Here is a 15,477-nt window from a genome sequence, read left to right as displayed (position 1 = left end):
GGGGGGCAAGTGGACTGTGAATCAACAGTGCAATAGGTTTAGAGCTACACAGTTGAACAACTTAGCTTTTTGTTAATATTAATTAAAAAAACCAGCCAATTAATCGCGTGAAATATCATATGAATTAGATTTTAAAAACAAAGGACTATAATGCAAAAAGGTAGTACCGTAACCAATCTACGAATTTAATAATTATGTCTAATTATTAAACAGATTCTAAGAATCTTAATAGAAACAAATGAATTATAAACAAACAAGAAAAATTCTCTTGTGGCAGACATGATCAAGAATAATCTTCAAAGCTCTAAAAAAACACTTGAATTTATTAAAGAGCATTGCATATATATGATGGGGCTCACTTGCTCGTCTCATTCTTTCTTTATCCTTTGCGTCCCTTTCTTGTTCTTTTACTGTAAAAAGAATTGTCTTGTAGCAATAGGCGGGCACCCATCCTTGAGATATGAGAAAGCTTGTCCTCCAAAAAGAAACACTACTGAAGGAACAAAGATAGATTTGAACATTAATTTACAGAAATTAATGTTGGGTAACGAATAAATCCCCGTATTAGGGGAAAATGGGAAAATCTAATTCTCATCTTGCTGCTTGTAATGAATAAATCTAGGGTCATGCTCTTCCTTCTGTAGTCGTTCATGGATGATTGAAGATGGTTTTTTTCTTAAAGAAAAAAATGGAGAGAAACAAGGCATAGATAAAGAGAGGGGTGAAGTTTCATTTGCTGTGTGTTGACACCTCATACCGACCCCACGAAGATTTCACCAATGACATGACATTAACATTAGAAATTTGTTACAACAATGCAGCATGTATTCAAACATTAGAAGTATAACCAAATACACATATAATACAATGTATTATAACAAACAAACAAAAAATAATATTATTCTATGATACAAGAACCTTGGAGTCTTCACGAAGAGATGAACCTCGGGCAATTTATGCTTCTGGTAAATTCCTGCCAATCAATCCAAAACTTCAAGTTTGGTCATCACAGGAGAAGCAGCCCATCACATATTCCACAACTGCTATATCAACAAAATCCTGTTCAGAACAGCTTTGGATCATGCTGCACTCACGCAGTTTTCCCAAGAACCATATTTTGAGCTGAAGGTGCCTCCGCCACTTTGTTGTGCATGCTCTGAAATAACAGCACGGGCACAGTCATCCCAAGCACTGGCTATGTCTCCAAGCGACATGGGCTGTGAAAGGCTTCGAAGAGAGATGCTAAACCTAAATTTAGCTTTTATTGACAAATCCTCGTACTCTTTACTGCTAAAAGAGTTACACAAGACCGCATTGAAGCAGAAACAAGAGTAACATTTAGATGTCAGATTATAAAACGATGTGGAACAAAGGAAAAACATAAACAACTATTAGGTGGATTATCTCCAAGTATGGATCAGCATAATATTTAGGGCGATCAACAAAATAAACTGTGGATATAAACTTAAAACAAAATCATTCAGGGTTCATTTCTAGTGAGCAGTTCGAAACAGTTTACAGGTTTACTCATCACTCCAGAGATGGGTTATCTTTTAATTTCTTGATCTAAAGGCAGTATTGTCACCCTATTAGCATGAAAATCTAGATGATCTCATGTGATCAGACTCAGGAAACCCATAAAAAAATGCTTAAATTGCACAGCCATGTTACACATTTGTCCCAATATCTTACCTGACTTCAAATGGAAACTTGTCTAACAGTATCGGTGAGCAATTTGGGTAATTTGTAGGCACAAGCAATCTAAGGGGCTGAATTGTTGACTGCACATGAATAAACCAAAATAAATACAGAGAAACCATTACAGTTATATTAGTTTATTAACTTTATATTAGCAGGTTTGAAAGCCCACCATTTGCGCTGAAGTGTACTGTGCTTTCAAGTTTGGACTCAGAGCCACAGCGATAAATGAGCATTTGACAAAGGTTCCTCCACCCCCTTCAGCAGCAGCTGCTGCTGCTGCAGTTGAGTCAACATCTTCATCACTAATATCAACCACTGTGCCTAAAAGTCGCTGATTTATTTTCCTTATCTCTTCCAAAAGGGCATGATTAGCCTGCAAGAAGAGCTACTCTGTTTATTCAGCTGGAATAAAAGCTGAAATGAGCCTTCCTATGAAGAGTCAGGTGTCCATCACACAGCACTTAGCATGCATTCACAACGAACCAGAAGTAAAAAATTTCTAGCATCATGACCTTGTCATTCTATATCCTTTTAAAGTACACCTTCCTTGAATACCCTATTAAATGATAAACCACCTTCCTCCTTTGACATTTACTGCAGAGAACTTGAGCCAAAATAACTATTTAATTGTTGCCAGCTGCAGATTCTTTTTATTTCGCTCCTGAGTTATATTTTTAGAGTGACAAGCATAATTGTGGGATTCAAAATTGCAGAGAGAATTATTAAAATTATGGCACTCTATGGAAGTGCAAAACAAAATATTTTAACATAATAAGATAATATTTGTAGCCAGAAATACGAGCAGAAACATTAAGAAAGCAAAAGACAACAGGTTAAATAGAATAGGGGTAAACCCACATATAACAAACATTGTAATTAGTTTCAAACTAAAACGCAGAACGATAGTAATACCTCAATTTTAGGCCTCTTGACACTTGACGTTACAGTCGACTCCAAATCAGATGTCTCTGGACCAGTAAACTGCTTAAAACTGTCGCTTACACTGCCAGCAGATAATGCAACATTCAAGGGCACGGCACTTGTATGGCGCCTCATTCTCTTCGATCCAGTCATCCCATCTTGAGTGAAGAAATTTCTTGCCTGAAGGCAACATTTTGTCATCGCTACCAGATCCTCACCAGCTGCAGCTCTAGACCCATTACCAGGTGCCGAGCCAGCAATTCTGTCAATCATACCGACAACAGAGCCAATGTCACTGACAGATGCACTAAGTGCTTTAGGAGAAAGAGATTTCACCTGAGAAATAAAATAACAATCATTTTCTTGTAATTACAAAATAACATAGAAAATGTTCAAATATTAAATGTTTTTTTTCCTTTTCTAGGTGCGTCCGAAATAATAGAGTAAAACCAAAAAAAAGAGCATGACTAACCGCTTTAATCATGCGTTCAAGTGGTTGCTCCATAACATTTGACTTGCCAGAAACAGTTGTCAAAGCACCACCAAGAGCACCATCAGGACTGGTAAACTCTGCAAGCAAAGGCGAGGCAGATATCCCAGGAGTGCCAATTGCCAGGGACGGAGCCGGTGCTTGTGCAACAGTTGGGTGGTGTACAATATTTCCACCATTTGAGAGTGAGGAGACACCAGAAATGGGTTTCTCAGAATCTCCTGGCATAGGGGATGGAGCTAAAGGAGTTGAAGGAGATGGGACAACAAAAGGCGAGTTTGCAGATTGCAAAGGTGTTCCAGTTTTAGTTAGAGAAGGCAGTAGATTTTGCTGGTCAATCTGAGGAGACGAATGTTGTTGTAATTGGGGGGAAGCATGCTGGAGCATTTGTGGTGAAGAAATAGGAAATGAGGATCCTGGTTTCATTTGTTGATGTGGGAAAGCAGTGCGTTGACCTGTCGAGAGATGTTGTTGGAAGACTGCTGGCTTGATTTCAATGCCCTGTCTCAACTTCATCTCGTTTACATCATTCATCTGATGCGGCTGTGGAATTTGTTGTATCTGCATCTGTGTAGGTAACTGCTGCTTGGCTTGCTGGTGTAACTGCTGCTGCTGTTGCTGCAGCATCATCTGTTGCTTCTGCATTAAATGCTGTTGCTGCTGCGTCTGACGCTGTTGCTGTTGCTGCTGCGGCTGACGCTGTTGGAACTGTTGTTTAAGCTGTTGTGTTTGAAGCATCTGCTGTTCATGCTGCTGCTGTTTTAGATGCTGGTGTTGAATCATATTGGAATTCAACTGACGAGGAATATTCGACTGCAGCATACTCACCCCACTTTGTGTTGACAATGTGTTAAAATTGGTAGGTTGGGAACTGCTCACAGGATTCTGTTGTACAGATCCTACAGGTGCCTGCTGCAATGAGCTCAGTGCATTTCCTTGTCCAGAATCTAAATTGGAAGCTGATTGCATTGGATTCATCTTGTTTGGTTGTGATGTAGAAACCCCAGATAAAGAAGAAAGAGAATTATGCTGCAAGCTTGGCACATTGTTCTGCTGCATTGTTACAGAACCTTGCAAATTCATTGATTGCAACTGGGGGTTAAGTTGATTTTCATGGGACTGCAATTGAGGAACTTGAGATTGGGGTCGCTGCACAGGTTGCACATGAAGCTGGGGAAGCTGTCCTTGCTGAAGATTAGGAACAGGCTTTCTGGGTCTGCTTGTGTTTAGAAAATTTAAAATCTGCCTCTCATAGGAACCCAACTTCTCTTTGAAATTAAGCGTGATGTTGTTTTTCGGAACTTGTAAGAACATTATCAGGCGCTCCAACATGGTCTTAAGTACCTTTAGCTTGTCAAGCTGTTCTGACTTTGGTTGTTCCAGATGAGAGTCGTGCTAGAAAACAAAGTTAACAAAAACACAAGAATTGAAAATCATATTGACCCTTTGTACCAAAACATTACTGAAAACAATGTTTTTTATTCCACTTCTTCTGTGTCATGGTTTTGGGGTGGTTGGGGGGTAATTTGTGCAGATGATATAGACAGGCAATGTTAATGAGAACAAAAAAAAAAGAAGCCATAAATAAGCTACAAACAAAAGCTCAAGATGGAGGTCTAAGAATCATGCATGGGCAATTGCATAGTCAATTTACCTGCGGTAACTTGGCAGCAATTCTCTGGTATATTTCATTTATTTCAGGGAAATACATATCCTTCATGACTTTGATCTAGAAAGTACATAACAACCAGCAAGACATAATCAGTCAAATGCTTGATTTCTTCATGTGCCACAATCAGAAAGAAAGCATCACAGACAAACTTAAGAGAATCAGTTAAAAAAAAGTGGAGGATGACATAAATTAGAGCAGATTTCATAGTGAAGTGGATGTCAAAGATGAAAACTCAAAAGAGGATAGTGATATTGATGGAATGGAAAGGTGTAAAGGACCTTGTGTAATTTATAGACCTTCAGACAAGATTCAGGGGCTGGTTAAATTCAGTTGCTTAGCCTCCCTGCAAACTACTCATTGTCCTCTATTGTTCTCACTCAAGACAATGGATGTCACAACTTTGGTAACATTTCATAGCCCTTACAACTTAACACTTGATAAGCCTTGAGACCCTACGACGTACCATTATCAACAACCACTGTTGTCCCATTTTAGAACTCCCTCCAAGGCACAAAAGAATTGTCCTCATCAAATCTGCGGTTATGACTTAAGAAAACAGCCACTAAACAGTTCAGAATTTCAATCGCATTTTCTATAAAATTCAACAATACCGGATATGGCCATGACTCAATGGATTGGGTCCACTTATTTTTTTCTTGCATCAATCACATGTTAGAATGAGTTTGATTGTGATCCTGCAGATAACTGTTCACTTCACATATGATACTGTCATTCAAAAATAATGTCACTCTTGATTTCAAGTCTGTGATTACAGTAAGAACTACTAGCAATTGGACTCATAGGAAATAATATAATAACGAGTCAGAGGCCCACCCATTGGGCAGTAAGTTCTTGAAATATATAAGTACATCATCTGCGATTTATTTCTTAGTCAATTTTAAATAGAGTTGTATACCTATATATTTTTTCATAACTTTGTGAACTTCTTTCAGCTATATTATTTAGCAATGCTTCCGCAATGCCTAGCATGGTCCGATTTTGATAGTGTGATTATTTTAATATAAATATCTTTTACCATATTAATATTTTATATGATGATCTTATCGAAACATTATGCTAATTGATATAATTGTTTTTATTCATATTATTATTGTATTTAAACAGAAACAATAACAAATCAGATACTTGTGAATGATGGTTATTGATCCAAATTTTAAAGGTTCTATACAAAAATATTAACAATCTAAATTATTTACTTATTAGCTCAAAAAACATTTTATATTACACTAATTCAATCAAAACATGCTTATTTCTCAATTGATATTTGATGAAATAAAATAAGAAAAAACAAAAAAACAAAAAACAAATCATGTATATGTACACATAATACATTCTACATTCCCAGTCCATATTCAAGTTCAAGAAAAATTACAACTTTGAATTACATGATATTATCATTTTGTTAATAAATAGTTTAATTGAAAATGACACATTATTCAACTATTGTATCAACATAAATTTTTAAATAATTTAAGGAGCTTTGATGAGGACTGATCTCACATGGATGCAATTTCCTTGTAATTTTTCTAGTTTTACTTCTCAACCAAAAAATATTCAATATGCCTCTTACATTAAAGCTTAAAATACAAACTTTTAATTGGTTTAAACGAAAACATTAAAAAACAATTATATTGTAAGAAATCTTGATATGAAGCTTTCAGTTAATTTTTTTCCTTATTTTCTCTCAATTCAAAGCTTCATTAATGTTTAATTATTTTTTGTTTTTCAAATTAACATGTGGCATAAGAGACCCATTTTATTTTATAATTTTTACATATGGTATAATATGATTTGCAAATAGCGGATCTCTTGCACATGTGGCCTGTCCACGTGTCCTTTCACCATAGCATTCCATGTGAATAGCCATCAATTTACTCACCAAACAACAAAAACATGGGAGTACAGAAAAAAACAGTTCAAAAGACAGAGGTTCACGAACGAGAAAAAATTGTTGTCAGTGTCAGAACCAAGAAAGCAATTCCCTTGACCTAGAAATGTGAATATTTCACCTTTAGTCATCTATCAATAATTTATCATTCTTATTATGGAAATTATAATGCATCCTAACTAATCCCAACCATAGCTGAATAAAATTCCCTTGTACCATATCCCAGGAGACCTTTTTCCATTGAAGTTTGCAAGGCTATGACATACTTGAAATTTTCATCTAACTGTAAATTCCATAAAATACCTTTTGGTAGATCTCCTCTTGCCAATCATTGCCATTCACATGTCCAGTCTGTGTTGTAGAATCTGGGGATGCTACAAAAATTTTGATTCAGACAACAAAAGATCAGAATTTGTGTATTTTTGTGTGATTTTTGTAGACAAACTGTATTTCTGTAATTTTCACAGTAAATATGGAATCTTAAGGTCTGGTTTTATTTTCTATCTAGTATTTAGTAGTCCAGAAGAATAATGAGCTTTATTTCCTTATGTAGGAATATAAGTTCAGGTTGGACTTGGAAACTCCATATAAAAGTTATATAATCGTTCAGTCAGATCAAAGAGACTTTATGGAAAACCATATGCTCCTGTCACCCACAAGTGATCATTATACATATACATATATAAAGGCTCAATTACTCAACTAGTAGAAGAAATCTATAGTCATAGCATTTCAACAAACAAGAATTGGATGGTAGCAAAATTTAACAGACAGAAGAAAGAAGAAACAGTAGCACCTCAATATGCAGGAAGTACACAAGAAGGATTCCACCCAAATAATCAGGAAGTCTACAAGAAGCCTTGAGAACATGAAAAGCTAAATTGAAATCGCATTTTTATTTCAAGTAGCCAAGAAAGGATTACAAGCCTGAACAAACAGAAAGTGCTCTTTACCTCCTAACCAATAAAATCTTTAAAATCAACCATCTCAATCATAGAATATAGAGTAGCCATGCATCACATTCCTTGTTCCTTTAAGTTAAGGATGAAACACTTCACGTGCATCACAGAATTAGCATTGGGGAGATGATCATGGGATTTTTTCAGCAAGGTAATGATTTATCAGTATACCACACCTCAAATGCCTCATAGAGTTAATCCACCATCTTTCTTCCCATAAAAATCAGTTAGCTAATTAGTTCCCCTAGTGTCAAATGCATTGTCCAATTGGAGATGTATTTTTAAATTATCATCCATTAAATTCAAAATGAAAGGTAGACAGTTGGTGCAATGCACTGGAGGGCATGATGTGGTAGCAAATCTGGCTTGTGACTGCAGCAATGGTTTCAATAGCAGTGACATTGCTAATGCCATTAATGGCAGCGGTAGCACATAGAGCTACCAACAAGGGCATTACTGACTTGAACCATTATCATATTTTTGAGAGATTCATCTATCCATAAACTCAAAGCTCTGTGACAGATGGAAATGCATCAATTGGAAAGAAAAAAAGTTATCTACACGAAAACACAAAACTGCAAAAGTGCAGTTGGAGCAAGGCTAGGAAGCTGCACGTGTGAAATAACTTACTTAGGGATGCTTCTGGAAGGGCTCCTTGAGATTGATATAACTGCTTTTGCTGATCAGTCACATTCTGCTGTTGAAGCAAGGAACCTGATGCTTGAAATCTTTGTTGCAGATCATGTTGTAATGGATTTGATTGCTGTTGCCGCTGCTCTGGCCGTGATTGGATCTGTGACATCAATTGCTGCTGTGGCAGCTGTGGTTGTGGCTGCTGCCCTTGATTAGGTAACAAAGTACCTGCACTTTGTTGTGCTTGTTGCTGCAGCGTAACCTTGGACTGTTGTAGCATGTGTACAGGGTGCTGATTAGTTTGCATGCTTGAGTTACCAGACTGAGCTCCAAGCAGCTGCTGCTGCTGTAAACTGGAGACAATACTTTGAGAGCCCAGCTGTTGCTGATGCATGCTTGATAGGTTATTTTGTTGAACCATTAATTGCTGCTGCTGCAGATTTGGAAGGTTATTCTGCTGGCCTAGCAACCTCTGCTGATGAATACCAGTAGTCTGTTGAGGTTGTTGCTGCTGCCTGAGGACTGGTTGTGAATGTTGCTGAAGCATGGGTTGTGTTGACTGTTGATCAGAAGATGGCTGATTCTGTTGAAGACAAGAGAGAGGAGCTGTTTGCATTATTGAAGGCTGCATAACAGAAGGTGTTTGCACACCAGATTGCTGAGAAGATTGCAACTGATTTGACTGTAATAGGTTTTGCTGCTGCTGCTGGACGTGAGATTGCACAAGTGAGTGCTGGGGATTTCCCTGTTGAAGCTTCTGCTTCAAAAGCTGTTGTTGTAACTGTGGCTGGTAAAAATACTGCTGAGGATTTTGGGACTGCTGTTGTTGCTGTGGAACAACCTGTTGCCTACCTTGTCTCTGAGAATTGGCAAACATATTGGAGGGCACCCCTTGTCCCATTGGATTCCCCACTGGCTTCTGTGAAACACCGGAGACACTCTGCATGTTAGGATTCTGGCCAGCAGAGTTGGGGACAGTCTGGGTTAAACTGGAGATGGGAGGCAATGCTGACGTTAAACCAGAAGAACTTTGAACTCCACTAGATGCCATACCAGTCTGCATGTTCTGTGACAACAATTGCTGGCGTTCTTGAGATTGATTAGCAGGCAATGGGATAGTGAGTGATGGCCCTTGATTGTGAACTTGAGACTGCATACTGTAAGATCCTGTTCGAGATAAAAAGCAAAAAGGAAAACCATGTCAACCAAAAAAAAAAAAGACAGGCAGCTTATTCATAGAGGCATGAGGGAAAGAATTAAGATGGATTTGATTCAAGGCATCAGAAGGCTCAGAGCAAAATAAGCTGCACTTCCTGCCTAAAATTCATCAATTGCTCAACTTTTTAAAAAATGCAAGACATATGCATAGAAATATGCAGCAATAAAAAGTAGAAGAGTTTGATAACACAAAAATTAAAACAAAAGGAGAGATGTTTGGAAATTCAATGCTTGGCTGCATTATTACCTCCTGGATCCAGGGGTTTGTTACCACTGCCAGTGGAGCTGGGTGGCAAAGAATAGGGTGTGGTACTTTGAGACTTGTTCTCTATTGCAAGCATCTTCAGAGATATTTTCCGCATATAATCAGACTGAAATCAGATATCATTAACAAAACATTAGACCTCAAAGCAATCCATGTTACATAGAAGAGAAGGGGGGGGATATCTGCTCTATCTTTCCGATATTCTAAGCTTTATGTATTTGCATCTTCGGATGTGTTTGGAAGTGCAGTAGCAATTGCGGTTCAAAGTGCTTTTCGCTTAGAATGCATCGAAATAACGTTTTTTTATTTTTAAAAAATTATTTTGACATCAACATATCAACATGATTAGAAAACATTAAAAAAATTAATTTTAAACAAAAAATAATAATTTCAAATTTTTGGGAACACGATTTCAACCACATTCCCAAACACTAATATAGGATCTACTTTTGTTACCCCTCTTTTTATTTAATTATGTATTTATTGCTTCACTATATTATTTTATCTGTGCCATAGAGCTGCTATTTTCCCACTTCCCTTGTACTTGAAAAGGACCTGGTCACACTTAATAAATCACATGTCAAGAGACTTAACAAAAAGATGTGAACTCCCAATCAACCTTGCATACACAGTGAATAGTGAGGGAGCATGGGCACACTACACACACATTTGTACATGCATAAATCTACAAACATATTCATGTGTATATTCAAGTCTAGCGAGTGTTGACATTATATAACCTAGCATCAGGAAAGTACCTGACTTGTTGCAGCAGTATAAATCTTTTCCTCAAACCGTACAGCTATTTTCTTGAGTTCTTGTAATCCGTCTTCACCAGAAACTGGAAGGTGTCTTCTTAATGTCTCCATGCTGCACATGTAATACTTTACATTTAGTTTTTAATGACCAGGCAAGTATAGAGAAGTTAGCAGCAGCAAGAAAGAACCCTCAACTCATAAACCACCCCAAAATAAAAATAAAAATGCATAAATTGATTCAATTGCCAAAAAATAAACACAAATATTGAGATAACCAAGTGTCAGTCAAGTAAAATATGGAATGAAGTTGCATAGACATCTATTTTACTTCCTTTCCCCATATTATTCCAAAGGTGCATAGTATAGGAGTTTAGTTGACCACCCTTTTGTCTTAAATTTCCATATACAAGCTTCATGCTTCATTTTCTTGAACTGGAAGCACCTTTCATTTACGGCAAAGTTCTAAGATATACAATCAAATTAGCAGGTAACCAGGGATGTTTCTGCACAAACATTGCAGTTGCATTTACTTCTGCCTAAGAAAACTTCTATACTGTGCTATAATTGAAATAGAAAAGAAGAGAAATCCTTTCAATTATGAAAATACAATAAGCTAACCTTATCTCACACTGCAATATATAAAATATGGTACTGATTGGCCATTGCAAGTGCCAGCACTAGCTGTCTATATGGTTTTGGGTGTAGCTAAGTCATCAAAACCTTCAACTTTACAATGAGAGTCTAGGAAACCATAGACTATTGGGCTAAGTGAATTTTGTTTGTTGCTTTTGTGCTCCAAGATTACTATCATTTAAACCCTATAGAAGTTAAAACAAATAGAAGGCCCAAATCCAACACTCTTCATTTTAAGTCCAGATGCAACTTGAGTTTCCAATCGAAACATGTATGCTCATAGCAATGGATTAACCTTGAAATTTTAAGCGGAACAAGCTTCATGCAGCCATCCCAGAGATCAATATCAAAAGAAGAGATTACCCAAGAAGTTCCAACAAAAAATACTCCATGAACAATTTTGATTCGCCCAAGTTTGCTTCTTGTGAAGCACCCATGGAATAATGATAAATAAATAAATATAAAAGATGTGTATTATACTTGAGGTCGCCTCATGGCAGTCATGCTGATTTTCATTTACCTTTTCCTCTTCTCCTTTTTTCTTATAAATATGGAATTTGCTATTTTGCAGCACTGCCACATAATAGGAAACAAACACTTACATTTTGATGACTATTCTTTGGCGTGTGTCCAGCTGCAATTGAGTTCTCCAATCACCCGTGTCCATGACAGGTTCTCCACCGGGGGCAGTAGGCCTCCAATTATTGGCATCCATGGGGTTTTAGCCAACCAAAAACAAACCACTTCTATCACCAGAACAAAAGATCATGTCACATGTTAGAATAGACCCTAAAAAGAAAGAAGAATAGCAGGTGTCAGACCGCATCAAAGTCATAAAATTGGAGTATCAGATTATTCAGACTTGAATAGCTTAGGGAAAAAGATCCATTTAATAGCAGGCTCTTTATTAAGGTATTTTACAAAATTTATCATCGTAGCATGCAAAAAATCTGAGGCATAGCAAAGATACACCACCATTCAGGGCAAGGTGCTAGGATCTTGGGTATTCAGGCATTCTAGGTAAAGTTTTGGGCTTGAACCTTCATAGAGCTTCTAAAACCAAGTATACAAAAACCAGTCAGCCATCTCAGAACTTGCCACATCAACAGATGGTGAGTGATGGTAAGCCAAGCCATGGACAAACTCACAGTGCTTCAATTTAACTTGAAGTTTTCAAGCGACGCTTGTAATCCATAATTGATGCAATACAACAATGACAAACTTGTACTTCTATTCCTTTTGTTTTAAGTCCACAGTTTCAGATCAAAATAGATATTTAATATTTAAAAACATTGTAAACATATTTAACTGCTTTACTTCAGTAGATAGATTAATTTATGTTCTAGATATCAGTTCGTCACCTCTTACCAAATTAGATTCAGCACAGCGCCTTTTTCAGGTGCTTACCCTTTTTTACTTGCATGTAAATACATGCTGTAAAAAACGCCTCCCCCTCCCCCTCTCATCCTCCCGCACTTGTTATTAATGTATTTATTTACTTCTGAAAAACTAAATATTTGAGGGAGCAAAAAGTGTAGCTAGAAAGATAGGAATAAGACATCCTCAAAAGAATAAAGAAGGAAGAAGAAAACAAAACAAAATCAGAAAACAAGGGCTTTCCAGTCTCCATTGAATATCAGCAGTCTAAATACCCAGCACAAGTAGAGCATGAAGACGCCAGAAACACTAATCCAGGAAAAAATAAGAAGAAGAAGAAGACAGTATTAACCATGATACATTTCATGTTTTCATCAACTGCAAAGTGTTGGACTGAAAAGAATCAACTTAGCAAGCCCAGATGAAATAATACAATTTACATGGCATTTCTTTCTTTAACTTTTTAATAGACAACGCAATAACCCTGACCGAACTAAATGCTTGACCTTGAGGTAAGTTATAAAATGTTCTTCCTATCTCAATGCACTAGAATGCCTTTGGGGTGAAGGGAACGAAAGCATTCGTTTTCCAGTTCTGCATGCTCTTAAATTTCAACTCAAGTGATCACGATATTGTAGTTAGTTAGGCGTAACATTTCGAAACGAAGATCCACCCCATATATTAGCTGGGCAGTTCCAAACAAAAAAAAAAAAAAACATTAGTTGGCTACTTAAGAAACCGATTAAATTCTCAGATTAGGAAGGACACATCATGGAGGTTATCAAGGCATATTATTATTATTATTATTATTTGCAGTAGCGTGAGCACTGTATAAAATTTTCTTTTCTTCCTTTTTTTCTCATTTGCGAAAATAAAAGGAATTATTTTCAGTTTTCCACTAAAAAGAAAAAATTAGGGTTCCAAAATTGAGAGCTTAATTATTATAATAATCATAATAAAGGTGACAAAAAGCTGATCAGTTCATGTGGATTTAGCTAACACATCGAAAAGAAAACATTCGAATTGGTCGATTGTATCTTTCTTCGAATTGCGTTCAAGAGCTAGGATTTAACCGAATCCGATTATTTATTTATTAAAATCGAATTCTCTCTTAGAATGATACCGATAATTAAGTAAATAAAATAGCACAGAATAAAAATAACAGAGAAGTAAGCACCTGGAGGATATATGAAGCCCTTATTGGTGTTGGTGGTGTTTTACGGTGAGGCGGAGACAGGCGGGGGAGGAGAGGAGAGAGAGGTGAGGTCGGCTCAAGCGAGGAGTGTTGTGCCCCAGAGAACAGAACCAGATACACATGACTTTCGCCTTTTCCATATTCCTTACAAATTGCGTAACAGCGTTTGTGTTTACAAGGGTGGCTGTGATTAAATTTTAAAATATTTTTTATTTTAAAATATATTAAAATAATTTTTTTAAAAAAAAAATTATTGATATGAATATATTAGAAAGATATAAAAACATTAAAAATATATTATTTTAAAATAAAATAAAATATTTTTTAAAAAAATTATATTACTTTTAAAACCCAATATTAAACAAGTAAAAATTTAAGTTAATTATCATAACCTAGTCTCTGTATTTTTATAAAGCTAACAAATTAATCTCTCAAGTTTTCAGAATAATTAACTGATCCTCTAATCACATTTCACTGTCAAAAACTAACGAACTCTTGGTGACACCTCAGCATTTCTATAAAGAAAAATTAATGGAGGGACCAAGTTACTAGGTATGTGAGACTATAGGGACTGGTCTATTATATTTGTAACTACAGAACCCATATTATTTGTTTCTTAAGAATATAAAGATTAGTTGTAATAACAAATATGCTAAAAAAATACATGGACGAATCACCGTGGCCATAGATTCACATCAATATCCACTACAGTAATGGAGTGACAGCTTCAGTAAAAAAATTACTTGTATTTAATTAAGGAGTATTTTGGTATTTTCATGCAAGTCATCCGTTATTAGTGATTTGTATGAAGGTATTTTTGTCTATATAATATTTAATAAGTAGTAGAATAATTAAAATACTCTTCAGAGTAAAAAAAATCAATTGTTTGATGCAGGGGTGTAAAGGTATTTTTGGTTTTTATATAAAGTTGGATTACAAATATACCATTCAATCTAAGAAATTTAATGCATTAAGCAAGGGATATTAACCTTTTTTTGTTCTTTTTTATTTTTAATTGTTGATTTGCATGGGAGTAGTGTTATGATTTATTATTGAATTAATATTTTTAATTAGAAGCAGTTTTTAGCATGTTGTGCATTCCCTAACAAGTGGGAAATGTTGTGTATTTTTAGATGTATGTACAATGTCTCTTAGTAGTCTGAAATAGTATCTTGTCGTATAATCTAATTTCTTGTCATCTCATTTTCCATCCTAGGTGACACATGCAATCCAAATATTCATGATTTATTATCAATGATCCTTTTTCTTTTTCTTTCTTTTTCTTAATTTCTATCTCATATTCTAATAAATACATTATGATTCTTAAATGTTATTGGTATACATTTAGTTATTTTATTTTTATATTTTTTTGTTAAATTTTTATGTATTTTCAATTTAACCATTAGTTTTTAATTTGTATATATAATAATTTTCGATTCAGTCATTCAACTTTTGATTTTATATTTTTGCCTCTTTACTCTTTTAACAAAGTTTTTATGTTTTTTAATTTTATTCTTCAAATCAAGTTTATGATTTTGGTTTTTTCAATGGTAATAATAATGATTTCAGTTTGGTTCCTCTACTATTGATTTCTTATTGTTTTTCTTTATCTTTCTGTCAAAATTTTTATAGTTTTCAATTCTGTCCTTCATAAAAAAATATTATTTATAACAACAATAACAACAATAATAATTAAACTTTTGTTATCATATGCTAACTTAGCCCTAGTTAGTGTTATTACATATT

At 35.5% G+C, this 15,477-nt stretch overlaps 1 protein-coding gene across 5 annotated transcripts; it reads right to left on the bottom strand.

Annotated features, from left to right (window-relative positions):
• Positions 1–771: 771 nt before the first annotated feature.
• On the bottom strand, positions 772–13,882 carry LOC105116531 (mediator of RNA polymerase II transcription subunit 15a-like). 5 transcript variants are annotated; one of them, XM_011013929.1, is made up of 12 exons: positions 13,714–13,882; positions 11,762–11,948; positions 10,527–10,638; positions 9,751–9,874; positions 8,283–9,452; positions 6,997–7,067; positions 4,767–4,841; positions 3,095–4,507; positions 2,614–2,958; positions 1,871–2,074; positions 1,693–1,781; positions 772–1,290 (listed from the first exon to the last, which is right to left on the bottom strand). In XM_011013929.1, the coding sequence occupies exons 2-12, from the start codon at positions 11,872–11,874 to the stop codon at positions 1,080–1,082; spliced, it is 3,927 nt and encodes a 1,308-aa protein (XP_011012231.1). In that variant the 5' UTR covers positions 11,875–11,948; positions 13,714–13,882; the 3' UTR covers positions 772–1,079. The 5 variants fall into 5 exon arrangements, with proteins under 5 accessions (XP_011012231.1, XP_011012230.1, XP_011012234.1 ...); XM_011013928.1 differs by having other exon boundaries at positions 11,762–11,905; XM_011013932.1 differs by having other exon boundaries at positions 772–1,287; positions 11,762–11,905.
• Positions 13,883–15,477: the final 1,595 nt, after the last annotated feature.

The sequence above is a fragment of the Populus euphratica genome, unplaced genomic scaffold (genome assembly GCF_000495115.2).
Source record: "Populus euphratica unplaced genomic scaffold, PopEup_1.0 scaffold986.1, whole genome shotgun sequence".
NCBI classification, from domain to species: Eukaryota; Viridiplantae; Streptophyta; class Magnoliopsida; order Malpighiales; family Salicaceae; genus Populus; species Populus euphratica.
This window is presented reverse-complemented; position numbering and strand designations above follow the sequence as displayed.